Here is a 26,477-nt window from a genome sequence, read left to right as displayed (position 1 = left end):
GCCCAATACTCGCCTCCTGCTGCGCCCGGGACGCCAGGCAGCAGGCCCCACTCGGCGCCGGTGGTGATCATGGGGAGAAGGCGGCTGAAACAGGGAAGGAAACGCCCGTAGGGACCTGCTCACTGATCCGCACGTAGAACTTTAATTCTCGTGAAATAAAAAGGAGAGAAAAAGCTAGAAGTCGTGCTGGCAGGAGTGTGACCTCACTACCGCCTGGTGTTCACAACAATCCCACGGGAGGTGGGGGGACCTCGAGGCCTGCCTGGCCCCCCCCTCCCAGAGCCTCTCAGCCCTCAGGAGGGGCAGCCCTGCACAGCTCAGTCCAGCGGCTCACGTGGAACCCCACTAGCAGGTCCAGCGACATGTTCCCAAGCCCAGGTGGTCGCAGCCCCTGCCGAGGAGGGAGATGGCAGAAACTGCGGTCCGTGTCTCCAGGCAGCGGCAGCCCCATGGGCGATCCCGGGCCCTGCCCGTGCACCTGCCCGGAGGTGCTCGGTGCCCAGTTCCGTGGGTGCGGCCCACTTCCTGCCCCACAAATGGGCCCAGCTGACAGGTCTTCTCTGACTTCTCAGAGCGAGGTCCCGGCTTGAAACCGTGCACGAGGCTGGGAGAACCTCTTCTCGCCAAGTGGGCGTTGCCCGGGCTGAGGGGACGGGACGGGACGGGACGGGAGGGGATCTGCCCCAAGACAGCCCAGCACCATCCTGGTTGGTCCGCGATGAGTTGAAGCCTCGCCGTGACCTTGGAGCTGAATTCCCCAGGGACCAAGTGGCCAGCCTCAGGCGGGGGCAGGAACACCGGCCTCAGGCCGTGCCCTGGGGAGCCTGGCCCCCTCCCCTTCCAGAGGCTGGAGCACACCCAGCTGGTGGGCTGTGGGGTGGGTCAGCCCAGACCAGGCCACGCCACCCACCACACTCACGCCCCACACCACCAGGCTGGGGCCACCTGGCTCCGGGAGGCAGATCCGAGGCCACCCCCGCCCTGGGCGCCTGGGAGCCCAGCCGTGGTTCTGCGCAGAGGGCGGCAGCAAGCAGCAGGAGTGGCCCAGGGCCCCCGCCCGGGGGCTGCCAGGGACACAGCTGGGTGGTGAGGAGGAAGGCTGGCCTGCTGAGGCTCCATCAGGTCCACGGCCGGGGGCTCCCCGGGTCAGCCCTGCTCGGCGGGGCCGTCGGCCTCGCTGTCGCTGCTCTCAGACGGCTCCTCGGGGCTCTCCGAGCGGTGCAGCTCCAGGAAGCTGGTGATGAGCCTGGCGATGGCTTCCACATCGCTGGGCCGGGCGGCACCGGAGGAAGGGCGGTTACCACGAGAGCGGTGCACCCGGAAAGACCACAGCCGCTACCCCCGAGAGCTCTCCACTAGGACCCGGCACCTTCCGTCCTGGTCCCCATCCTCACCTGGCCCCAGCCCCGCCCCGTCCTGCTGGAGCCCCTTGAGGTCCCCATGCTCTGCCTGTCCTCGTGGGGACCCCAGCATCGCCTCGCGGTGGTGGCACGCCTGCCCCCAGCCTCCCCAGTCCTCTGCCCCTGTGCCCCGCCACGCTGGGCAGTCCCATCCCCCGTCCTCGCTCACCTGTGGTGGCCCATGATGGCGCTCTGGGTGAGGGGGTGTGAGAAGCCCGTGGAGAAGCGCAGCACCACCACGTAGCCCTTCCCGAAGTACCGCACCTTCTCCTCCTCCACGTTCACGTCCCGGATGTCATTCAGCAGGACCACCACTGGGGGGCAGGGCAGGCGGGTCAGGGGCAGCAGCGTCCCCCCACCTGGGTGCGGGCGGGGTCACTTCCGGGCCACTCTGCAGAGGACCACGCCACGCTTGCCATGAAGCGGAAAGCGTCGGCCACTGTGTCCGAGGCTGAGCCCCAGAAGACAGGCGAGACCCCGACCTTTGGTGTCACCGGTCAGTGGCCACAGCGCAGGGTCCTGCAGCTGCCGGGTCACGGCCAGGCTGGTGAGAAGGAACATCTGGCCCATCGTGGCCTCGAAAGGCCTGCCTGTCCCCCCGTCTCTCTGCTTCATCTCCTCGATGGCTGAGAGGGCCTTCCTGTCCTGAGTGGCCGGACAACGAGCTGGGGCTGCCTGGCAATAGCCTCGGACCAGGCCATGTCGAGGGGCCCCCACGTCCCCCCAGCGGCGGGATTCAACCCTGATTACCGAGCAGCCAGCGTGGACCCGGGCCTCAGGCCCAGTCCCAGCCGCCACTCAGCCCTGGCTGCCCCCCCGTCCAGCCCGGGGTAGCCCGTGTCCCGTTCAGCCCCGACGCCTCACCCTGGTCGTGGCCTGCTCGGAGGAGGGTCAGCAGCTTCTTGTACAAGCTGAACGTCTTCAGCACGACCTTGCCGGTGCTCTTGTCGAAGATGGCTTCCTGGAAACGGCCACGGGGTCACCGGCTGCTGGCCGCTGGGCAGGAGCCGCCGGCACGAACCCGGGAGGGCCTGTCTCGCCGACTGTCCCACCCTCGCCCTTCCCATCCCACTCAGGACCCAACGCCAGCGCCCAAGCTGCTCTGCCAAAGCCAAACACCTGCAGCCTGACCGAGACTCCTGACAGGTGTGAGCGCAGGGGCCTGGGGCCTCGAGGCAGGTGTTCCAGGACGAGGACAGTGGCCAAGGTCAGCCAACGAGGGAACGGGGTCAGAGAGCAGCACAGGGCCAGGCAGCTCAAAGGATCATGACGAGGGACAAGGGAGGGGGTGGCCCCCGAGGAAGCGGGCTGGCCCGTGCCATTCTGCGCTACGGCGACCTCGGGAAGGAAGAATTTGGGTACAAACAGCCTTGAAGAGCTGCTAGGAGAAAAACGGCTCCAGGAGACTCCTTGGCCCCGGAGCAGGGACGGACAGGCACCAGGGCCGCGCCCAGGCACCAGGAGCCCCTGCGCCGTCTCAGCAGGGAGCCGGGCTGCAGCGGGCCTCACCTCCCAGTCCTCCAGGTTCTGCACGGCCACGAACAGGCAGCCGGTGACGTAGAAGATCTTCCAGCCCAGACTATCTGGGGACAAACAGGACGCGGCCACGTGAGAGCAGCAGCAGAGGCGCAGGGTGGGCCCGCAGGGGTCCCTCTCCCCCAGACGCTGGGCTGGAGCGGCCCTGGGGCCCTGCCTGTCACTCAGGGCCACGTGGGACACACTCCTCCCGCTCTGCCCTCACTCCCTGTGGCGTCTACTGGAGACAGGCAGCCGGTCTCTGCCAATCACAGCGTGGCTTGTGGAGGGGAAAGGTGGGGAGGCTGAGAGCATGGCTCACCCCGCAACGAGCCCACGCAGATACGAGAGAGCACCCTCTCGAGGAGGATTTTCTGACCCAGGAAAACGCCCAGATACAAGTGAGAAGTGCTGGGCATGAGGGCGAATCCGCCGGCACACAGCGGTGCGGCTGTGCCCGTGAGGCCCCAGGAGGCAGAGGGGCAGGCGGTGTTCCCAGAGGCCAGGCCTTGGTGGGTCAGGAATGATGGGCTTTCCTTCTTTCCCGTTTTCCAAAGAGCGAGGAAGTTGCGGGGAGCAGGCGCTGCTTCTCACCTGCACTGTAGTAGGCAGCCGCCAGGCCAATGGACAAGATTCCTGCAGAGAGAAAGCAGGGACCTTGCTGCGGGACCACCACCAGCCCAGAGCCCGCCGCCTCCCCAGGGCCAGCGAGGCTGCGGGGCGGGGAGCAGGGAGACCACCAGGCTCAGAAGCGGGGGAAGCTTCTTCACAAACACGGTACGTGCCATTCACAGTACGCAGGTGACACATCCGTCTCCGTGAGGACCCAGAGCCGACTGGGAGTCGGACCGAGGAGCCCCACGTGGGTGTTACCCCAACAGTATCAAGTGCGGAATGAAGACAGGACTACGTAAAGTGTCACAACACATCAGCTGAGGAGAAATGGAGGAGCCACATGCAGGGTCATGGGAAAGAAGGACTGGAGACAGGCTGCTGGAGGCAGGCGGCTCGGCTTACACCCGCCATCCAGGCCACCCAGGGCAGCTGCCCAGCGGGTGCAGGGCCCTCTGATTGGCAGTGACGGGGATGGAGGCCAGGGCAGCCTCTCCCACTTGGGGGGAAAACAGAACGCACTATCACACATCACGTGGGCCTGCGGGTAAATCAGACACCTGTGAGCAGGTGTATGAGAGCAAGTGAAAGGGGGAACGTGGCCCGGCCATGTGGCTCAGTTGGTTGAGTGTGGTCCCCTGCACCAGAAGGTCACAGGTTCAATTCCCGGTGGGGGCACCTGCCTGAGGTTGCAGGCTCAATCCCCTGCAGGGGGGCATGCGGAGGCAGCCAGTCGATGTTGCTCTCTCTCCCTCTCCCGTCTTCTCTCTATAAAATCACTAAGAACATATTTTTAAAAGTGTGTGTGGGGGGGTAACATGGGCCCTCAGAAGAGCATGCAGTGTTAACTCAAGGATGTCAAGTGGTGAACAAGGCAAGACAGACACACATCACACATAACAGCACAGACAGCGGATAAACCCCGGAGAACACAAACAAACAGGACAGCTGCTGTGTTTGGGGGTCGGGAGTAAAACAAGGAAGGAAAACGGGAGTTTCATTTTCACCTATTTTTAAAGTTAAGTTTTTTATTTGGGGTGAAATATGGAAACCCTTACCGACCAGCAGGGACCAGGACCGGATGCCCGGCGCCCTCTTCAGATGGAGGCGGGAACTGGAGAGCGTCTCCACCAGCATGTACATCCCTGGGCCGCGCGGACACCTCTCAGCGGGAGCCCGGCTGGGGAGGGCAGACACGGACAGCTGGGGCCACTGCCGCTCCAGACGAGGGCGGCCTCTCCAGGGCAGGGAGCCGCGCTGGCCGCCCCGCCAGGCGGTGCAGGCTGGGGACCCAGCTGGCCCCCCAGATCCCCTGATCCCCGGGGGGAGGCCGCTTCCCCTGTGAGCAAGGCCCCGCTCTGCTCGGTTACACGGACTGCACTGGGGCCGCGCGCCCTCTCGGACTCACGCACGGTCCACGGGCGCTGGCCCTCCGCTGCCCCGTCTCACCGGCAAAGCTGTCTCAGCCACCTTAGCCCCAGTGACTTCAAGCTCCGGGGCCCACCAGAACCTAGCGGACCGCCCTCGTTTCCCCGCGCTGGTCCCGCCAAAAACCGGAACTGCAGGTCTCACCTCGGCAGAGTCTGCCCTGCGAGGCCCCGGGAAGCCAGCCCTGCGGTCGCCTCGGCTGCGCGGTGCGTCCCCCGGGGCTGACCTGCAGCGCGGAGGAGCACCCCGGCACACCGATGCCCGCAGGGCGCGGGGACCGGTTCTGGGGCGCCTCCCAGAGGGTCTCAGCAGCGTCCACTCAAACCCCGGACAGCGGCGGGTGCAGCGCCGCGCTCCCTCCGGGACCTGCCCGCGCAGCGAGGGCACCGCCTGGGCCGGGGCGCAGCCCGAGACCCGCTCCCTGCAGCCCCCGCGTCGCCTCCCGCCCCGCACTCCCGAGGGCGGAGCCCGCACGCCCCCCGCCCGCCCGCGCCACCCCGCGCGGCGCCTACCGAGAACGTGGACCGGCGGGCGCGGGACGGAGCCTGGGGCCAAGGGGCGGGCGCTCACTTCCGGGTCTGGGGCGGGGGCGGGCCCGACTTCCGGGGCGGGTCCTCGGGAATCTGGAGGTGGATGCGGTGCTCGTTGTAGCCGCGAGAGGGTGGCGCGTCCTCCTAACGGCCGGACTCTGGCGCAAGGAGTGGAGGGACGAGGACGGCGCCGACTTCCGCGTTCAATCCCCGGGGGCGGGGGGTGAGGAACGGCCCCAACCGCCCTGGCGTCGAGCAGAGCCGCAGAGCCGGCAGGTGCACCGCAGAGCACTCCGCGGGCACATGCAGGTTATGGCTGCAGAGCACGACGTGGTGTGGGTGGATGTATTTGACAGGGTCCGTTCAGGAGAGAGGAACCACACGGTACTTTGAACAGAGAGATTGATATAATGAATCAATAACTGGGGATTGCAGCAAGGGAGGCTGATAGGAAGTCAACTGGACCATAGAGAATGGCAAGAAACAAGGCCAAAGCCCCCAGGCCCTGAAGGAGCACCCAGTGAGGACCCCACTCTGCCCCAGGGGCCAGCTCTGGACCTCGCTGGAGCGGACGAGCTGTGGCTCACGGGATGGCATAGGGACCGCTGGGCGCTGCCCTGGTGGAACCACTGGAAAGCCTCCTTGTACTGGGAAAGCTTTTTCGCCGAAGGTGTCTCGCCAGAGGCACTTGGCACAAAACCACTTAAGGGGTCGCCAGGGGGACGCTGGTGGACGCTGGGGGCTGCTGGCCACCATGCAGTGTGAGCGCTGGACGCCGGGGAGGCGCTGGGAGCAGAAGGAGCCTGCAGGTCCGGGCGGCCCGCGCAGCGCACCCAGAAGGAAAGGGCTTCCTCCTGCAGTGTCTCTCCAGCGCCCGCTACTGGCAGAGCGGAACATTACACCTGATGGCACAGGAAAGTAACTGATGCCTTTGCACAGAGCAGGCACTGAAGTTTGAATTTGGAGCTGACATATAATGCATGGATAACAGGCACGATCTGCAGAGGTTATTCACTCAGCCCCCTACTTATAGATATTGTATTTATTTCCAGTCTTTTGCTTTTACCAATATTCATCAAGATTTTAACCAAATCAGATATCTCTTGCTCCCTTATTTAATATTGGTAGAATGCCAGCGCAGACTTCATCTTTAAATGGCTGATAATCTAGTAGAAAAGGTGGAATTATGCAAATAACAGCATGCAAAGTGGAATTTTTCCAGGGTATCAACAAACACAAAACAGCCCTAGCTGGTTTGGCTCAGTGGATAGAGCGTAGGACTGCGGACTGAAGGGTTCCAGGTTCAATTCTTGTCAAGGGCACAGACCATGGTTTTGAGCTCAGTCCCCAATGGGGGGCGTGCAGGAGGCAGCCGATCAGTGATTCTCTCATCATTGATGTTTCTAACTCTCCCTCTCTCTCCCTCTCCATTTCTCTCTGAAATCAATAAATATATATATTTTAAAAAGAAATACACAAATCAATTTAATAGAGATTATTGGAACATATTGGACCTTATTTAGACCCAATTTAAACTAAAAAAAAAATGAGATGCTTGGGGAAACCTAGACACTGACTACATTTTTTTTCAAAATATATTTTTATTGATTTCAGAGAGGAAGGGGGAGAGAGAGAGAGAGAGAGATACAGAAATGTCAGTGATGAGAGAGAATCATTGATTGGCCACCTCCTGCACGCCCCCCACTGAGGATCCAGCCTGCAACCGGGCATGTGCCCTTGATCAGGAACCAAACCCAGGACCCCGGAGTCTGCAGGCCCACGCTGTATCCACTGAGTCAAACCAACCGGGATGACACTGACTACATTTTTAAATGAAATTAAGAGTCTGTACTTTGCTTTTTCCCCCCCCCCACACACACATTATGGCATTGTTTGTTTTCAAAACATTAACAAAAAATATATACAAATGACTACCTAAAATTACCCTTATTCATGCTGAAAGTGGAAGATGTTTTCTGAGTGGTGCTGACATAGATTTAAGCAAAGCAGAACGTTAAGACCTGAATTAAAGGGATGCATTTATAAAAAGCTATATGCACCCAAAACTCTATATATAAATAAAAAAATTTAATGGGGAAAATTCTGAAGACCCTAGTGAGGTTTCTGGGACCCGGACTAGCCTTTAAATATTCTGTTGACCTCTGGGATTGCGAGGTCTGGGATTCCCGAGGAATGCTGGTGTTTGATAAAGACAAAGACACCCACAAGATCCTTTGCTTCCTCTCCCCTGAATTCTTCAGGCCTGTTCTCAGTTCTGACGGTCCTGAAAGAGTATGCGCTGATTTTTTAAAAAATATATTTTATTGATTTTTTTACAGAGAGGAAGGGGGGGGGTAGAGAGCTAGAAACATTGACCAGCTGCCTCCTGCACACACCCCCCCCCCCCACTGGGGATGTGCCCGCAACCAACGCACATGCCCTTGACCGGAATCGAACCCGGGACCCCTCAGTCCGCAGCCCGACGCTCTATCCACTGAGCCAACCCGGTTTCAGCAAGTATGCGCTGATTTTAGAAAACATTCTTTATTACCAGCTGAACATTTCCGTTTAGCCCTACACGTGGTCCCATTTCTTGGAGGAAAAGAATTCCTGGTAAAGGGTAAGGGCCGAGTCACCAATACGCCCGGTAAGACGCAGCGGACCAACACCAGCGCCCTCGAGCTTCAGGGACCACGTGCGCCCGGGTCCCGCCGCGCGTGCGCACTGCCGCCTCGCCAGGCCTACGTGCCGCGCCTCGGGGTGGCAATGGCGGCGGGCCGGGGCCGCACTTCCGCCCCTCCCCTCCAGGGCGGCACCGTCGCCTACGGGCCTGCGCCGGACGGGTGGCGCGCGCCTGGCGCCGGGCTGCGGGCCCCGAGCACCCCGGAACTACGCCAGCGCCCTCCTCCGGGCGGTCGGCCACTCGCTCAGCGCCCTCGCGACCTCCGGGTGGGTCGGGGCCGCGCCCCGCCCCCGCGCATTCCGACTGGCTGCGGGGCCCAGCCTCGCCCCCGTCCCGCGTTCTCATTGGCCGAGCGGCGCCGGGGGGTGGGGCCGCGCCGGGGGCGACTACAACAAAGAGCGGCGGGCGGCCGGCGGCGGTGACCGCTCTCCCCGTGCTTCCTCCAGGTCACGCGCGCCGGCCCCCGCCCGCCCCGCTCCAGATGAAGTGTGAGCACTGCACGCGGAAGGTGGGCCCGCGCGTCGGTGCGGCCGGGGGTCGGGGTCAGGGGCCGGGCCTCGCGATCAGGGGTCGGTGCGACTGGGGGTCAAGGATCGGGGATGATCGCCGATGGGCCCAGGAGCCCCGTCCGCGGCGCGGCCCGGCCCGGCCCGTGGGAGCGTGGGCGGGCGCCACGTTCTGGATCGGCAGCTCCGGGCCCGGCGTCACCGCGGCCTCGGGAGCCCGGGATCGGACGCGGGCCGCTCGGATAGGACCGTCCGGGTTCGGTTGGACCGACTCCGACGGGGCATGAGCGCTAACCCTGCCACGGCCCGGGTGGTGCCGCCGCTGTCCGGGGCCTTCCCTGGACTTCGCAACCGGCTCTAGTTCTCGGATCGCTGAGCCAGCCATTCAAAATGCTTTTTTTTTTTTGAAGCCAAAATCCCCAGAAAAGTAGAACAACCTGTTACCTCTCAGGGCCGCCAGAGCAAACCCCACTGTGGATGTCAGCCATTGATACCATGTTTTTCGTGTTTTGTTTTGTTTTTAACTTTGCAAAAACGTAAGTGCTTGTAGTAACAAAACAATACAGAAGTGCGGCCCGCCTGCCACCTGTGTAACCATGGTAACTCGGTAGCCTTCCACTCTGTTTCTGGGCCGGAATAACAGAAATAACCGCGCAGTGCGGGCAGCGGGATTGTTTTGTTTTTGTTTTTTTTCTAACAATTGAATCACATCGTAAATGTTATGCCATCAGTTGCTCTCTCTCTCTTTTTTTTTTTAACCCAACATAATGCTGGAAATGGCTTGTCAGAGCATTTCTTGTATTTCTAGTTCACTGTGTTCTAAGTCCATGCGTGTCCAGGTAGTCGAGCCCTAATTTACCTGTTGATGCAAGGCACATGGTGTCCAGGTTTCAGCTAATAGGAATATGCAGGTGAGGTGGTGGGCGGGTACATGTGCTTTCATTTTACTTTGTGTATAGATATGGTTTCAGAGAGAAAGAGAGAAACATCAGTGATGAGAGAGAATCATGGATTGGCTGCCTCCTGCACGCTTCACACTGGGGATCAAGCTCTCAACCGAGGCATGTGCCCTTGACCGGAATGGAACCTGGGACCCTTCAGTCCGCAGGCTGATGCTCTATCCAATGAGCCAAACCAGCTAGTCCAGTGGTCGGCAAACTCATTAGTCAACAGAGCCAAATATCAACAGTACAACGATTGAAATTTCTTATGAGAGCCAAATTTTTTAAACTTAAACTTCTTCTAATGCCACTTCTTCAAAATAGACTCGCCCAGGCCGTGGTATTTTGTGGAAGAGCCACACTCAAGGGGCCAAAGAGCCGCATGTGGCTCATGAGCTGCAGTTTGCCGACCCCTGAGCTAGGGCTACATGTCCTTTTATTTATCTAGAAAAGATTTCCACTCATGAGGTTAATTGACAGAGAATAGGTATGCATTTTTTAATTCAGAGAGTCAAAGTTCTTTTCTCTGTTTCTGTGCCTTTTCAAGGAATGTAGCAAAAAAACAAAAACCGATGACCAAGAGAATGCCTCAGGCGATGCCCCGAGTCCGGCCCAGGAGAATGGAGAGGCAAGTCGAGTTTTCTGTTTCGTATCAGCCCAGAGGGAGCAGCAGCTGCTGGCTTTCTCCCCTGCGGGGCTCATGTCACCCCTACATCCTTGCTCTGAGAAAAAGAGAAATGAGACGTGAATGGGTAAAGCGGTGCCCCTGCCAGGGGCCAGGCCCGTCAGCGGGAGGCACAAGGCCTCCCGGGTAATAGGGCCAAAGAGCTCGTCACCCCAAAATACGGCAGAACAGACTGTCGGGGGAACAAAGCAGAACGTCGTCCTTGGTCATTTATCAGAAACAGTGGTGTGATGTTGAAACTTCCAATTCTTTTTTTAAAACCAAAAGTTCCATTCTGTAAAATGGGCGTTTAGGTGGGTAATTTATTCAGTGATTCCATTCTCATGGTTCCGTAAATGCATTTTTCTAACAGTTTCTTCACCAGCTCAGTTGTGGGGTTTTAAATCCTTAGCTAGAGGCTTATTGGGCCCAGATGCCAAGCTGGACCCCAGAGGAAGTGCTTTGCACGGGGCCTCACTGCTCAGGACTGGCATTTCGAGTCGCCCACTGCCATCCCCGCCGAGCAGAGAGGAGGCGGCAGTGGGAGGGCGGTTAGGGCACGGCTTCCCTTACTCTAAGGCTTAGAGAGTACTGGCACCAGCTTACCGATGGAGGCGGCAGCCCTGGAGAAGCGAGTGCTGGTGTCCTCTGTAGGTCAGTAGCCCGAGAGGACACTCGTCTGACGGGCGTCCGTCCGGTCCCTGTGCTCCAGCACTGACTGCTCTGCGCTCGGGCGACTGTGCGGCCCCGTGAGTGCAGGGGGTGAGACCCGCACCCGGGGTCCAGGGCAGAAAGCAGGGACTGCCCGGGCCCTGCATCCCTGAGCAGGGGGCCCGGGGCCCCCACACCTGCCCTCTGGCTGCATCACCTTGGGCAGCCATCTAACCCTGGGAGCCCCAGTTTCCTTATCAGTGACACGGGGAGTTGGGTTACTCTCCCCCTCCCCCTGGGCTTTGGCCATGGCAAGATAACGTGTACACAGCCGAAGCGGGCCCCCCGCCAGCTCAGTGGATGGACACCCTGTTAGGTTGGGCTTGCCAGGGAAGGGGCTACTGGAGTGGGCCCTGGGGCCGTGAGAATGGGGGGTGGGGGTGAGCCCACCACGCACAGAGAAGGAGTGGACAGAAGTGGTCTGGGGGAGGGGTGGTGGGAGCCCTGAGTCTATCAAGGGTACAGATCCGATGTGTTGAAGGGCGGCTTCGGCTGGCTGAGCAGAGGGGGCATCGAAGGACACCACATGGGAGGCAGGGTGTGGGCCTGGGTGGGCCGGCCAGAGTGGGCCCCTCTGCAGGGCCAGGATTCTCAGTGCAGCTCAGCAGTGTCTCGAGCACCAGCTGCGTGCCAGGCCATATGCTCCAGACCCTTGGACACCCCCAGCCCTGTCACTGCATTACAAGTGCCAACCCTTGGGCCCATGCAGACCTCACGCATATGCCTCTGCGACATAATGTCCTGGGGGAGCTGCACAGTGGCGGGCACGTGGGGAGGAGCGAGGTGCCGGCGCGTACTCCCATCCTGCAAGGAGGCCCTCCAGAGCCCTCTATTACCAGCTCATGGTTGAAGGAAAGTAAATGCACAGCTATCAGGAGCGCTTATTAATTTGTTCAGATGGCTCCGTAGGCTTCCGAACGTTCCTGTGTTCATCCACTAAATAGTCCTTGAGCACCTTCTGTACGAGGGGCCTCTTGGAGGTGCTGGGGCCAGCGGGAGGTGCTGGGGGCCGGCGGGAGGTGCTGGGGGCCGGCGGGAGGTGCTGGGGGGCGGCGGGAGGTGCTGGGGGCCGGCGGGAGGTGCTGGGGGCCGGCGGGAGGTGCTGGGGGCCGGCGGGAGGTCCTGGGGGCCGGCGGGAGGTCCTGGGGGACGGCGGGAGGTGCTGGGGGCCGGCGGGAGGTGCTGGGGGCCGGCGGGAGGTCCTGGGGGCCGGCGGGAGGTGCTGGGGGCCGGCGGGAGGTGCTGGGGGCCGGCGGGAGGTGCTGGGGGGCAGCGGGAGGTGCTGGGGGGCAGCGGGAGGTCCTGGGGGACAGCGGGGAGAGGTCAGGGTTTCTACCCTCAGAGCTTACATGTCATGGCGAGAGTCAACACATAAATGCTAGCTGGTGATCTGGGCTGTTCGGTAGGTGCCTATGAGGACCCAAGGGGTGAGCTGGGCTCTTGGGGAGCGTTTCCCGCAGGGGTGACCCAGGGCAGTTTGGCTGGAAGTGAGAGCCAGGGAGTGACTGGGACAAGGGCCATGAATGGTTCGAGGAGAGGCCCTGTGCAGAGTGGGTATGGCTGTGTTTTAGTTCATCACGGGGTTCCAGCGGCCCTCAGGAGCGGAGTGCCAGTCAGGGGCAGACGAAGGTGGCCGAGGGGACCCCAGGGTTTGTAGCCTGGACGTCCTGGTGAGCGGAGTCCCTGTTACTGAGGAGGACCGAGGGCCCAGTGCACGTGCAGTGCCTGAGCCGGCAGTGAGCTGTCCGGTTCTGAGCTCGCATGGTGCTGTGGGACTGGGTGAACTCACTGGGGAGAGCACAACAGGCTCCGAGCAGGAGCCCCGAGGCAGCAGGGGGGCTGAGGCTGAGGGAGGAAGACGGGCCAGGGCGCAGGAGTGCCGTGTCCTCCCCGTGGGTGCTCGGTGTCTGCATCGTGCCTGCGCTGCTGCTCCCCTGAGACCACGTGGGAGACCATCCTGACTGCTCTGGATCCCTCATTAGATTGTACCTCAGTGAAGAATCAGGCCAGACGTCCTCTTTCTTTCGTAGAAGGGAGAATTCCATAAGCTGGCCGATGCCAAGATATTTCTGAGTGACTGCCTGGCGTGTGACAGTTGTGTGACCGCAGAGGAAGGAGTCCAAGTTTCTCAGCAGAACGCCAAGGACTTCTTCCGTGTTCTGAACCTTAATAAGGTAAGGGGTCCCGTGCTCACTGGCACCCTGGCCTGGAGAGAGGGGTGGGGGTCAAAGCGGGGCGCAGAAGCCTCTGCTGGGACGTGCATGCAGCCTGGCCCTGGCCCTGGGTCCCGTGCCCTAGTCAGCCCTCTGCGGGGTCCCTCCTCCTCAGAGCAAAACCAGCCGGCCCAGTCACGCCCCCTCACTGACTGGGCACTGGCTGTGGCCGGACCACCGGCCAGGCTCCCCGGATTTGGGGGCAGCTTCTACCGTGCGAGGTCCTGCCAGGGGAGGTGCCCGAGGTCTCGGGTCTTCAGAGGCCAGGCTGATGTGGTTCAGCCTCTAGGGTGTTCTCAGAGGCGGGAGTGTCCCCTGCCCCTCTGTGCACGGGCGCCGAGCCCTGGCCCGAGTGCAGCACAGGAGCCCGCAGCCCTGGGGGCCGTCTGGCTGGTGCTCGGAGTGGAGCTGCATTGAGTGTGCAGGGAGGTTGAGGACGGTGCGCACCGCACAGAGCCTCGTCCCGGGAGCGTGCGGCTCGGTGCTGCTGCGCGGCCTTCAGGGCAGGGCTGCTTGCCCCCCAGACGTTTGTGTGGAATTATCCCTCCTCCTCCATGTCTGTCGTTTTTCTTTAAAATGATCCTTTTCCTCCAGATATTTGGATTTATCAATATACCATTGTTCTTAAAGTCGACAAAATCTTTTGGGATGGCCCATATCTTAATTGTAATTTTTCTTCAGTTATTCTTGCCAGTGTTTGCCACTTTACCAGTCTTTGCACAAGATTGTCTCCTACCTCCTGCCTGTTCTGGATCCCTCATTAGATTGTACCACCACCTGTGTGACGGTCTTCTCTCTTTCTCCTAGAAATGTGATACCTCACAGCACAAGGTGCTGGCAGTGTCCGTGTGTCCTCAGTCTCTGCCTTATTTTGCTGCTAAATTCAGCCTCAGTGTCACGGATGCATCCAGAAGGCTCTGCGGCTTCCTCAAAAGCCTTGGTGAGGTGCCTGTGGTGTCACCGTGAATGTAGAACGGGCGCTTGTAACTGCCTTTTTATACCCAGAGTTCAGTTTTCCGGGGCTCAGGGTAGGTAACGGCTGTGACCCTGCCTCTGACCCACGGTGGGCTGTGTCACTTGCCCCCTGCCGTGCGGCCAGGTGTTGCATTACTGCCGGACGGCCCCTCCCGGAGCGGCGAGTGACCGGCTTTGGACAGGCTGGCCAGGGGTCACGTGTCCTGTTGCCCTGGCTCTCGGGGCCCCTGGGTCATCTCTGTGTTGGGGAGTGACGGCTGCAGGGAGTGGCGTCTGGTCTCCTGGGAGCTCTGAAGAGCCGGCAGGAGGGAGCGGACTTTGTCCTCTGCGGCCTCATGTGAAGCAGGAAAGGCAGCAGCTCGGAGCAGGCAGGGACTCGGATGAGAGGCGCACTGGAGGGCCCTGCCCGGCAACAGGAGGGCTCCCTTACCTGCTGATGTCGAGCTAGAACTGTCCCGCCCTGGAGACTTCCCGGCCCTCCTGCAGCCACCAGCGGGCAGGCTCCGGGGCAGAACGTGAGCCATTTGCCAAAGAACAGCTTTTGTCACTCCGCAGTAGCTCTTCAAAGACACAAAGACGTTGGGGGCCACTAATACAGCGAGATGAGATTCAGAGCAAGCAGGGACGCCTGGCTGCTCCTGGCGCACAGCAGGGCACCGCGAGCTGGGCTCCTGAGCCGCCTCCTCGTCTGTCTTGGAAGCTGAGGGTGTGCTTTGCTTCACCGCAGAGCGAGCTGTTAGGTGCTGTGTGACCTTAGAGCGAAAGGCCTTCCCCTGACATTTAAAAAAAATAAATAGGTGGGCATTATTTGTTACTGTTAATACTGAAGAGAGATGTATTCACAGTGGAACTAATTCCTTAAGATAATGGTTTTAGATCACACTTAGAATATTTACTACATTTCTTTGTTTATTTTATTTATTTACTTAATTTTTACTGATTTCAGAGAGGAAGGGAGAGGGAGAGAGATAGAAACATCAATGATGAGAGAGAATCATTGATCGGCTGCCTCCTGCACACCCCTTTCTGGGGATCGAGCCCGCAACCCAGGCATGTGCCCTTGAATCGAACCTGGGACCTTTCAGTCGGATGCTCTATCCACTGAGCCAGACCGGCTAGGGCTACTATATTTCTTAAGGATAACTGGCTGCTTTTAAGATTTAGACTATTAAACTTACTTGCTTAATTTATTTTTAATTACTGAAAATACGTTCTTTTATTTCAAGCTTATTCACCAATAGTAAGAAAACTTATTAAGAAAAAGGTAGCTAATTAAAAATCAACATAAAATTAAGATCATCATAAAGGTGTACTCAGCCAGTTTACTCATTTTATTTATTTTAAAGATGTCAAGGATCATTACCGACTGAAGTTTAGTTTAGACAGTGAATTGGGACAGAATGCTGCGAGTGCCTTGGAATGTTCCATTAATTTACGTGTGGAGTATTGTGAGGTGCTTACAATAAGATGTAGAGAGAAAGACAGGAAGTAGGAGAGAGTAGGTATTTTATTATGAAAAATACGTGCTATTGTTTAAGAAAAAGTGCGCAGTCCTGTACTTCCGCCATTAGTGATGGAGCCAGAGCCGAGGTGAGTGAGTGCCCAGGAGGGAAGCCTGCAGAATCCGCTCAGCTTGTCCCGTAGGGTCCAGACGGAGAGGGACCGGCGAGTGTGAGCTGATGCCTTCCTTCCTGCAGGGGTGCACTATGTCTTTGACATGACGATAGCCGCAGACTTCAGCATCCTGGAGAGTCAGAAGGAGTTTGTGCGTCGGTACCGCCAGCACCGCGAGGAAGAGCCCCGGCTACCCATGCTGACCTCCGCCTGCCCCGGTGAGCCCGCAGGCCACAGCCGGCTCCGCCATCCATTCCGGGAGGCTGGACAGGAGATGTCCGCTTCGTCCCGTGGACAGGGTCGCGGGAGCTCAGGGTCCCAGATGTGGGACGGGAAGCAGCCGGGAGGAACTGACGCAGCCCCGGTCTCTCCCCAGGCTGGGTCCGATATGCGGAGCGCGTGCTGGGTCACCCCATCACGCCCCACCTCTGCACGGCCAAGTCTCCCCAGCAGATCATGGGCTCTCTGGTGAAGGATTACTTCGCCAGACGGCAGGTAAGCCGGCCTCTTCCCGGAGGTCAGCATGAGAGGGGAGCCGGGACTACACAGGGGCTGACAGGGACAGGAACTGAGGGGAGCCAAGGAGACACGGGGCGGAGCTGGTGGGAACGGGGCGGAGCTGGTGGGAACACGGCAGCAACGTGCGGCAGGAGCTGGTCTGTGGGACGGGGCTCTACCCAGAGCAGCTGGGCACCAAGGAGGCGGCCGGGCAGGGTGGCAGCTGGGTGGGCTCTCCGCAGCCTGGACAGTTTGCTCTGTCTCCGCAGAACCTGTCCCCAGACAAGATTTTCCATGTCATTGTGGCCCCGTGTTATGACAAGAAACTGGAGGCCCTCCGAGAAGATGTTCCCACAGCTTTGCATAGTTCCCGGGGTGCTGACTGCGTGTTAACCTCAGGTGAGAGGTGGGCAGGGCCAGGTGCGAGGGCGGGGGGGCTCTGGACAGTGAAGAGGGCAGCACTCCTGCCAGCGTCTTGCGTGCGTGGCCCGGGCTGAGGGAGAGACAGGGCGGGGGGGCAGTCCCACCTCGCCATGGAGTTCTGATGGCCCAGCCTGTGCGGGGGCACGCGTGACCGTTTCTCTTCGTGAAGTGGAAACATGCGTGTGCTGTGGGGACGTCGCTGCAGCCTGTGCAGGGCCCTGTGCTGAGGTGCAAGGCCGTCTTCGGTCAGTCAAGCCCGCGTGAGTCGGGCGCAGAGGGGAGTCCAGAAGTGGTTCCGATGGTCGGTTGGTCTCATTCGGGCCACAGGACATCTGTAATGCAGCACCTCCCTGTGAGGCTGTCACAGAGTCTTCCGCTCGGAAACAAACACAGGGATTGTTTGCAGAGAGCCTCATTTCAAGAGCAGAAGGAGGAATTAGATGCTTCTCTTACGTTGTATCTGCATTCTTCATTTTATTGGTGTTACTTTGCACTTGAGGTGGGCCCCCTGCTGTCTGTGAGGGGGACAACACCCAGGTCACCTTGACCTAGAATTTCCCATGGGGAGAAGGTGACTTGGGAACAGCCCGGACGCGTGGTGTCCACTGGGCCCAGCGCCTCTCGTGTGTCTGTAGGTGAGATTGTCCAGATAATGGAGCAGAGTGACCTGTCTGCCAACGACGCCGTCGTGGACACTCTGTAAGTGGCTCTTGCAGGGAGGCCGCCGGTGGATGGGCCTCCCGTGGGGTCTCTGGGGGGACAGGTCCTAGGGCTCCTGCTTTACTAGGGGCTGTGCTGAGACGTGGGCACGGGGTGCACCTGCCCCGGGCGGTTGCCTTAGGGAAACAGCAGATTCCTTGGGTCCCTTTGCGCCCAGGGTGACCCCAACCAGTGACCGATGCTCCTGCCGTGTCCTGGGCCGGGGCATGTGCAGAGCACTCCGGGGCCACTCGGCGGTCCTGCCCGTAGTGGCGCCAGGACTATGTGTGGCCCTTCGTGGGAGGCTGGACTGAGGTTTACAGACTCTTAGCCACTCAAGTAACCATGGCCACAGCCTATGCTTGAGCCAGGCTGACCGTGTGCCCGGTCCTGGTGGGGCTCAGGCAGGCTTGAGCCAGGCCCAAGGTTCTGGGGACACTGAAGCACGTGCAGCAGCGCAGGGAAGTCACTGCCTGTGCAGCCTGGCGGGCACAGATGGCGTTCAGGGTGCTGGGGTCTTACTGGAGCTGAAGGGTTTGTGAAGGGTCTCACTTTCCATGTGGCAGCCCTGGGTCATGACACTTGGAAATCTGCTGTAATTCTTGTCGCTTTTCTCTGCCTGACGAGGTTTGGAGACGTGAAGGAGGAGGAGGTGAGGCGCCACGAGGGTGCCAGCTCTGAGGGGTACCTGGCGCACATCTTCAGGCACGCGGCCAAGGAGCTGTTCAACGAGGACGTGGGGGCGCTCACCTACCGCAGCCTGAGGTGCGTCTGCTCGCATGGTCAGCACGGCCTTTAGGGTAGATTCCCCAGAGCCCATGTGCATGTGTGTGCGTGTTAGCATGTGTGTGTGCATGTGTGTGTGCATGTATTTGTGTGGGTGCTGGGGCACGGCTGTCCTATTTGTAGAGTGTCTCCACCAGTCAAGGTCAAAGGCCTTTCCTGCGTTTACTCGCAGACGTTTACTTTGCTGACCTTCCCGACAGAGTGGAAATGACAAGCGGCTGAAGTGGGCTCGACAGCCAGGTCCCTGGTCTGTGTTACAGGAACAAGGACTTCCAGGAGGTCGCCCTGGAAAGGGACGGGGAGGTGCTGCTGCGCTTCGCGGCTGCGTACGGCTTTCGGAACATCCAGAACGTGGTCCTGAAGCTGAAGAGGGGCAAGTTCCCCTACCACTTTGTGGAGGTCCTGGCCTGCGCCGGGGGTAAGACTCACCCACAGCGTCGTGGGGGAGGTCCCTCCGTACCCGCCCTGAGCCTCACTCGGTCTCCATGGCTTTGCCCTTATTGTTGTGACACAACAGCCCCTCCCTTTCCTCACACCCACCTCGTGAGAAAAGAGCAGGTACTCGGATGTCACCTTGGAAACCCCTTGGTTCCAGGCTGAGGGGTGTCCGGCATCCATGCAGTCAGGGCATAGCTGGGCTGCCTCAGCGCTGGGGACCGGCTGGGAAGTGAGCAGAGGTCTCTGCCTCAGACGGGGGAGAGGTAGAGAGAGGCCTGGCCAGGGCAGACATTTGCTTCAAATTCTTCTAAATGAATTTATATCCGATGAATCATGACATCACCTAACGCATTTGAGAGGACGCAGCTTCCGTACAGGAGGCCAAGCTTTCGGGCGTATGGGCTCCTGGGGGCGGGGGGGCGGGGGGGGGGGGTGGCAGGGGGCACAGCGCACTGTGTGCTGCAGACACCGGGACACAGCTGCTCGTGCTGTGTCTGTGCTCCTGGTTCGGTGAGTGAGTTCCAGGGAAACTGGAACCCAGATGTGCACACAGCCCTCAGGGCTAAAGGTCAGCGAATTATTTTGGTTTCAGGTAAAGGCATGTCCTGGGCCATGGAAACAGGAAAGAGCAGGGAGCCCAGACTGTGAGCCTAGGACAGGGTTCCCCAGGCCTCGGGGCCACCGTGCCACTCCTCTCCTGCCCGGGACCCCTTCCCTGTAGGACGGAAGGAGGGAGAGTGAGCTCCCGCCTGTGTCTTCCAGGATGCCTAAGCGGCAGGGGCCAGGCCCAGGCAGAGGACGGGCGTGCGGACAGGGCGCTGCTGCGGCAGATGGAAGGCATCTACGCTGCCATCCCGGTGCGGCCCCCGGAGACCAGCGCCCATGTGCAGGAGCTGTACCAGGAGTGGCTGGGTGGGGCCGACTCCCCCCGGGCTCAGGCGGCCCTGCACACTGCCTACCAGGGCCCAGGGCAGCCTGCCAGCAGCCGGGACATCAAGTGGTAAAGGTCCAGCAGACACCCGGCCTGCAGGCTCCTGAGGAGGGGTGTCGGACGCGTGAAGGAAAGGCTTAGCATCTCTGTCATCGCTTTGGTTTTCAGAATTCCCTGCTCCTCATCTGCCTGCTCCCTCCCTCTGAGGGGCGCCGTCGTCCTCACATGGGTGCAACTGGAATATTGTATCTCGAGAGAAGGACTGCCCCAATGTATGTATCCTTTTATCCTACGATGAAAAAATCCCAAAGAACAAGAATGGAGACAGGCTACTGTCGTTAGGCTTAAAAAACCCCCGAAGTGTCCTGCGAAGAGCCGAGACAGTTCTGTCCACGCGCCTCAGAGAGATCGGATGAGGAAATGGCCCGGCTTGGCCCTGACTTGACCCACTTAAGTTACTCTTGAAGGTGTCTTTGCTACAATGTGAATAAACTGCCACCTTTTGGAACGGGGGCTCACAGGAAAGTCTGCATTCCCACCTTTTCTTGAAACGGGTCTACATTCTGCAGCTGTGGCCACCGACCTGAGACCAGGTCCTGTCGCTGGGAATCGGGGGGCACGATAGAGGCCCCCGTGCCCTATTACATTCAGGGATTGAGCTGAACTCACTTTGGGGGAGGCCTGGCGAGGGTGACAGGTGTCACAGATGGAAGGATGGAGAATGGAGAGGCGGACACCCTGCTCAGTCCCTCCCTGGGTGGGGTCATCAAGCAGCCGGGACATCAAGTGGAGAAGGTCCAGATGAAGGCCGGCCAGCCCGCCCCACAATTGGGTGAGATAGCGTCCTCTGTGTCCGCCTCTCTCCCCTGTGGGCCCAGCCACTCCCCTCGGCTCCAGGGAGCCCTCTGCGTTCCACGACAGCACGCTCTGCCCTCACGTGATGCTCGCCCTAAACGAGAAGGAAGAGATCAGTTGGCCCACAGATGACCACATAGACAGATCGCAGCCACCACAGTGCCCAGCACCCGTGCACGTTAGGCCGTCCTGTGACGTGGGGCCTGTGGCCGGCCTGGTGCTGGTTTCTAGAGCACTTGGATTTTGTTACCATGTGGTTGACATTGTTCTTGAGTCCCTCGGCCTGTTAGATTTCCCTCATTCATGTGTGATTGTACCTGTGCACCCATCTGGTTTGATAACTGGGACATTGTGTGAAATTACCTATTTTCTGCTTTCAATCTATTTACATTGGGGTTCATCCTCTGCAGTAATGTAGATCCATTTCTGATTACGGAATAAACAGTTGAAGTGTCTGGTGTGGGCATTGGGTGAGTGATGCTGCTCTCTCCCAGCCAGGGCCACCGTGTGCTCTGGGCTCTACCTCACAGAGTTGTGCTCTCACCTTTTACTGCCTGAGCCAACAGCTGGCCCAGGGGCCTGAGCCTGAGTGAAAGCTGGGGCGGCGGGGGGGCGGGGGGGGGGGGAGGGGTGGCTCGGGGGAAGAGCAGGGCACAAAAGGAAGAGGAGGAAACAAAAGGGGAAGCCATGATTCCATACAAAACTGCTTAAAATAGAAGTTGTAAGAAATCTTACTGTTCAGTGGAGGGTGTGGGGGGTGGAACAAAAGGCACACACAGGTCCCACCGAGATTTGAACTCGGATCGCTGGATTCAGAGTCCAGAGTGCTAACCATTACACCATGGAACCAGTCACTGCTATGGGCCCTACATATTTTGATGGGGACACAGGAATGGGAGGGTTCAAAGGCTGAGCCTGAGCTGGCTTATGGGTTGGGATTGAAAGAGGTTACCTTGTAGCAGAGGATGGGTTATGGGCCCAGCTCACCCCCACTGTCCATCAGCTGCACATGATGTCGATTGTGACTGACAAGTGACAGACGTAGCGCCCTCCTGCTGTGCAGCCCCAGTGGGGCAGGGGCAGGGCAGGGCCCACAGGGCCAGGCAGGTGTCATTTCTTCCTTACAAAACTGCTTAAAATTAACGTGTTGAGAAATCTTGCTGTCCAGCTTTAAAACTGGAAAAACTGTGCAGTTTCAAAAAGAAACTTTCCCCCAGGAACATTCTGGATATAAATCCTTTGAGGAAAAAAAAATCTCTGAACCTTTTCATGTGAAAAGTGTCCATGGAGCTACTGTTGCAGATAGCAGGGTGTCCCCTCCCTCGAATCAAGAGAAGCACCAGGAGAAAGAAACAGATGGAAACTTCTGGCATCAAACTATGAGGATCAGCCAGGAGGAACTTAATGAACGGCCTTAGTGAGCAGGGTTAAAGGAAGCCAATCGGGGTGGTAAGCGCCCCAAAACTAGCCACAGCCATGAGTGGTCAGAATCCCGAGGCCTGGGAGCAGTTCCTGGGCCCTGTGGCACCTGAAGCTGATGTGTAGGCACCAAACGGGAGCCGAGGCTTTCTTAGCGGAGCACATGGGCCCAGGCCGGGCAGGAAGAAGCTGAGGAGAGCCCGCCTTTCCCCCTCCATGTCTCTTCCTGCCGGGCTCCCATGGCATGCAGCCACTCAGCTCTTTTGCCCTCTGCTTCCTGTCGGTTTTAGGGAGAGAACGATGGGGGTCTGGAGGGCAAACAAAAGACACTCCGGAGGACCAAGGGAAACCACCATAACCCCAGATGGACAGCTGCCACGGCATCGAAGGGAGGACCTGCAGTGAAGGCCTAGGCAAAGCCAGCGGGCAGGGGCTTCTGCAGCACCAGTGACAGCCAGCAGGGTCAGGGGGCCCTGGGCTGAACTTCAAGACAGAACTGCTGTTGCCATGGGTGCAGCTCCCTGAAAGGCACCCACAGGGCTGTCTGAGCCTGAATCTCCACCACAGGGTAGAGGGTGTCTTCTGAGTCTGAGAAATCCAGGCATACACGTACAGTTACAGGCGAAAGGTGGCCCCTGGGGGGAAGGCAGGGGAAACCCCTCTGAGCAGCACATTCCATCAGCGCCCCCCTGCCGGGCCCCAATAACACCAGGCTGGAGAATTACTGTCAAAGAGCCTGGCCGATGAGGCATATGGATGGACTCTTTGGAACAGGCCCAGAATTTTAGAAGATTCGTGGTCCACATGAAAGGGCTCCAGTGCAGGAAGGCTCAGTCATGCACAAATAATCTGCAGATGCCCGTCAGACTCTCCAGCCACGCTAATGATGCTTGTTTAACCCTCAGAACAAAATGGCCGTGGAGACAGGGAAGGAGACTAGGCCCAGGCTTGACCACATGGACTCCTTCCCCCCCCCCCCCCCCCCCCCCCCACCAAGCCTGCCTTGGCTGTGCCGCCTGCTGACACGTTTAGTGGCCAACAGTAAGTCCCAATTCTGGTTGCGGGGGAGAGGGCACCAGCCGCCCGAGGGCAGATGACTCCACTGATCCCTTCCCTGGGGAGACCTGCAAGGCCGCGTTGGAATAAGCCCCCATTCCAGCCCTTGAGTGTTAGGACCCGCGGTCCTGGCGCCCTACACAACACCGCTCCTGGCCAAGCCACAGGCTACAGCGACCTCCGCAGGCAGCAGGCCTTCCCGGAGGAACCGCTTCCTTCCAGTTCCTCACCTCCTGCAGGCAGCTGCCTCACAAGGCACTGTCCGAGCTTATTCCTCTGAACCTTCGAAGTGACTCACAGGAGCCAAACGGACAGCACTTGTCCATGCTTCTGACGGATACTGCCAATTGCTCACGCGGACGGCACCCCGATTTTCAGCTTTCAGCCCAGGTTCGAGTAGCAGGCAGGGGCCTGTGTATTCATCCCGCACCCAAGTCCCACGGGTTCCGAGCCCACAGGCACAGCCCCGACCGATCGCAGGCGAAGAAAGGAGCAGACGGCGCGACAGGCGCTGGGACATGGCGCACATGCCTGTCTCCGTCAGGACAACCTAAAAGGTGCTCCGCAGGTGCGAGGCCCCATCCCGGGCATCGGCGGTCACGTGGGCGCCCGGTCACGTGCTACTGCGTACGTCAGTGTCTTGGCGCCTGCGTGCTGCAGCCCCGCCCTTGCAGGAGTACACACGTCTGCGCATGCGCACCTGGCAGCGCGGGGCCTGGGAGCTAGCGGGCGCCTTCGCGGGAAGGAGAGGGGTCGAGGATGTAGGGACACGACCAGGGATGGGGCGACCTCAGGGTGTCCGCCCTTCGTGGGCCGTTGATTTACAACCCGACTTCACCACCAGGACCGTGGAGACGGCACCCTCGCGTTCCCTGCCCTCCCCGATCGCGGGTCCCCGTGCCCAGGTGCCCAGGTGCCAGGAGCCGGGGCTCCGATGTCCTCTCTACCCTTCGCCCCGCTCCCCACCCCACGCCCACTGTCCCGCGGGGGCCAGGAGGCCGCAAACTTGTGCAGTTTGGAGCACCCTTTTTAAAAAAATACATATTTTTATTGATTTCAGAGAGGAAGGAGAGGGAGAGAGAGACACACATCAATGATGAGAATCATTGATCGGCTGCCTCCTGCACGTCCCACACTGGGGATGAGCCCACAACCTGGGCATGTGACCTGGTCCATGGGTCCGCGCGGTTGGGGCTGGAGCACCCTTTTTAAGAGAAAAAGTACAAAATTAGATACAAAGATGGAAATGGATTAGAATAAGAAAAGTAATCACAACAAACAGTGAAGTCTACCAAGCTCATCACAAATACCACAAACTTCATACAATTAACTAATACAACTAATTTGACTAATTAACTGCCTGGCACACTTATATATTTTTTCCTAATTTTTTGGATGCAGACTTTGATTCGGCAATGATTTGGTAGAACTTTTGATAGAGTGAACAGGGAGATAATTCAGCCTTTACAGGGTGGGTCGCATTTTGATTTTTATTAATACTTTGGAAAAGACTGTCAGCTTTGCATTCTTCCTAGTAATGCAACACAAACTTTTAGGATTGCTATCCAGTTTGGCCAAACCGCTCCTGTAAGAGCCAGGGGATTTCAGGTGTCTGGCTGCAGGGCCTGGTCTGCAATCTCCCCGGGCCTCAGAGTGGCTAGTTATGAGCTTTGTGTCATTGTTTTTGTTTTAAGTATATTTTTATTTATTTCAGAGAGGAAAGGTGACGGAGGGAGAGAGAGAAACATCTATGATGAGAGAGAATCCTGGATCGGCTGCCTCTAGCATGCCCCACGTTGGGGATCAAGCCCGAAACCTGGGCATGTGCCCTGACTGGGAATCGAACCGTGACCTCCTGGTTCATAGGTTGACGCTCAACCACTGAGCTACGCTGGCCGGGCAACTTTGTGTCATTGTTGATAGCAGCATTTCACGTCAAATCCGGAAGAAATGGGAACTGCTTTCTTTTTGTGATTCACTCCCCGTCCCTATTTGAATCACAGACACTCTGCCCGTTTCTCTGCCCTTTGAGAAGGAGCCCACCGTGCTCTTACATGATTTGTGTGCCCAGGTAACCGTGGCCAGTGCTCTGTGGAGATTTAGTGACTTCCCAGGGTTCTACAGGCACTGATCTGAAAGTCTGTCTGGTGTAAGTGATGTCTGTCTTGTTGAAAACCGAATACAAGCAAAACAACGCAAGCAGCCTTTACTCATGGAATAGGTGAACAACATCACGGGGCAGGTTTCCCGGTAAAAGATAATTCTTTCCAAATGTTTTGAGAATCATCTCTTTGGTCTGTTGTGTGTTTTAGCTGATTCTCTGTAACAGGGATCACAATTTCGAACCAATGAGTTTTTCACTAAATAGTGCTGGGGAGACAGGCATGATGAAACCTGCATGCTTCCAAGTCAGTGGAGTCTGGCCCCCGCGGTGCGTCCGTCCCGCGTTACCATCCTCTTCCTTCCACCTTGCTTTTCCTTCGCTTTCTTGCTTCCTGTTTAGGAGTGTCCTGATTCTCACAATATCTTCCATCTCTGTGTTGTCATTTTCATTATTCATATTTTCTTTGCAATCATAATTTCATTTCCTTCATTATTTGACCATGACTGGTTTTAGTTCCATTGTGATATACTTTTTATTTTAACAAATATGTTTTTATTGATTACACAGAGGAAGGGAGAGGGAGAGATAGATAGAAACATCAATGATGAGAGAATCATGGATCAGCTGAACTCCTGCACGCCCCACACTGGGGATCGAGCCTGCAACCCAGACATGTGCCCTGATAGGGGATCAAACTGTGACCTCCTGGTTCATAGGTCGACACTCAACCACTGAGCCACGCCGGCTGGGCAGGTTCATCTTTTTAAAAGTTAGATTAGATCATGTTACTCCTCGATGGAGATGCCCAGTCGTTGCCCACTTCACTTAACGCAGAATCCAGCGTATATGTAGCAAGCCCTTGAAATGCTCCCTGGTAAATGCTCCCGTCCTCAATCGTGGGCTTCTCCTGCCGTGGACACGACAGGATAAGTATATTCCCTCCTCAGGGCCACTGTCCTTGCTGTTTGCCCAGATGCCACTGTGGTCCTGGCTCTGGCCCTTCGGGGTTCAGGTCACATGCCTCCTCCTCCTCTGGCCTTCCTGCCCATGTCTGGTCCCTCACCCCACCTTACAGCACCTGATGCGTGTGTATTCCCACATCCTCCAGCCAGATACGCACCCCGAGGCAGGCGCTCTCTTCCCGCACCCGTGTCTGCACGTGTCAGGTGCTCAGTACACCTCTCCTGGATAAAACCACATGCCTTGCCCAGCCAGAGTGGCTCCGTGGTTGAGCACTGACCTATGAACCAGGAGGTCACGGTTCGGTTCCAGTCAGGGCACATGCCAGGGCTGTGAGCTCAATTCCCAGTGTGCAGCGTGCAGGAGGCAGCTGATCCATGATTCTCTCTCATCAGTGATGTTTCTGTCTCTCGCTCCTTCGCCCTTCCTCTCTGAAATCAATATAAATAATAAATAAATAAATAACAAAAGAAACCACACGCTTTGTAAAACTCGGGTCTGGGGTCTCCACGTCTG

At 58.5% G+C, this 26,477-nt stretch overlaps 2 protein-coding genes across 4 annotated transcripts; one reads left to right on the top strand and one right to left on the bottom strand.

The window, feature by feature from the left end:
* Positions 1-119: 119 nt before the first annotated feature.
* On the bottom strand, positions 120-5,536 carry CYBC1 (cytochrome b-245 chaperone 1). 3 transcript variants are annotated; one of them, XM_079797621.1, is made up of 8 exons: positions 5,468-5,521; positions 5,100-5,238; positions 4,586-4,707; positions 3,510-3,551; positions 2,910-2,983; positions 2,265-2,361; positions 1,570-1,714; positions 120-1,267 (listed from the first exon to the last, which is right to left on the bottom strand). In XM_079797621.1, the coding sequence occupies exons 3-8, from the start codon at positions 4,668-4,670 to the stop codon at positions 1,147-1,149; spliced, it is 564 nt and encodes a 187-aa protein (XP_079653747.1). In that variant the 5' UTR covers positions 4,671-4,707; positions 5,100-5,238; positions 5,468-5,521; the 3' UTR covers positions 120-1,146. The 3 variants fall into 3 exon arrangements, with proteins under 3 accessions (XP_079653747.1, XP_079653748.1, XP_079653746.1); XM_079797622.1 differs by having other exon boundaries at positions 5,100-5,181; positions 5,468-5,484; XM_079797620.1 differs by lacking the exon at positions 5,100-5,238 and having other exon boundaries at positions 5,468-5,536.
* Positions 5,537-8,525: 2,989 nt separating this feature from the next.
* On the top strand, positions 8,526-20,946 carry NARF (nuclear prelamin A recognition factor). Its single transcript, XM_079797589.1, has 11 exons — positions 8,526-8,676; positions 10,163-10,243; positions 13,021-13,164; positions 14,011-14,143; positions 15,876-16,010; positions 16,169-16,287; positions 16,560-16,689; positions 17,349-17,412; positions 18,040-18,177; positions 18,459-18,616; positions 19,399-20,946. The coding sequence occupies exons 1-11, from the start codon at positions 8,650-8,652 to the stop codon at positions 19,638-19,640; spliced, it is 1,371 nt and encodes a 456-aa protein (XP_079653715.1). The 5' UTR covers positions 8,526-8,649; the 3' UTR covers positions 19,641-20,946.
* Positions 20,947-26,477: the final 5,531 nt, after the last annotated feature.

The sequence above is a fragment of the Cnephaeus nilssonii genome (assembly GCF_951640355.1).
Source record: "Cnephaeus nilssonii genome assembly, chromosome: 19".
NCBI classification, from domain to species: Eukaryota; Metazoa; Chordata; class Mammalia; order Chiroptera; family Vespertilionidae; genus Cnephaeus; species Cnephaeus nilssonii.
Note: the sequence above shows the minus strand (reverse complement) of the source record. Positions and strands in the feature narration are given on the sequence as shown.

Coding starts and splice junctions, on each gene's coding strand:
- NARF (XM_079797589.1), top strand. CDS start 8,650: ATGAAGTGTGAGCACTGCACGCGGAAG. Junction 10,244..13,020: donor CGGCCCAGGAGAATGGAGAG/GCAAGTCGAGTT, acceptor TTTCTTTCGTAG/AAGGGAGAATTCCATAAGCT. Junction 18,178..18,458: donor CTCACCTACCGCAGCCTGAG/GTGCGTCTGCTC, acceptor TCTGTGTTACAG/GAACAAGGACTTCCAGGAGG.
- CYBC1 (XM_079797620.1), bottom strand. CDS start 4,670: ATGTACATGCTGGTGGAGACGCTCTCCAGTTCCCGCCTCCATCTGAAG. Junction 1,715..2,264: donor CCGAGCAGGCCACGACCAGG/GTGAGGCGTCGG, acceptor CCTGCCCCCCAG/TGGTGGTCCTGCTGAATGAC. Junction 1,268..1,569: donor GCCATCATGGGCCACCACAG/GTGAGCGAGGAC, acceptor CGCCCGGCCCAG/CGATGTGGAAGCCATCGCCA.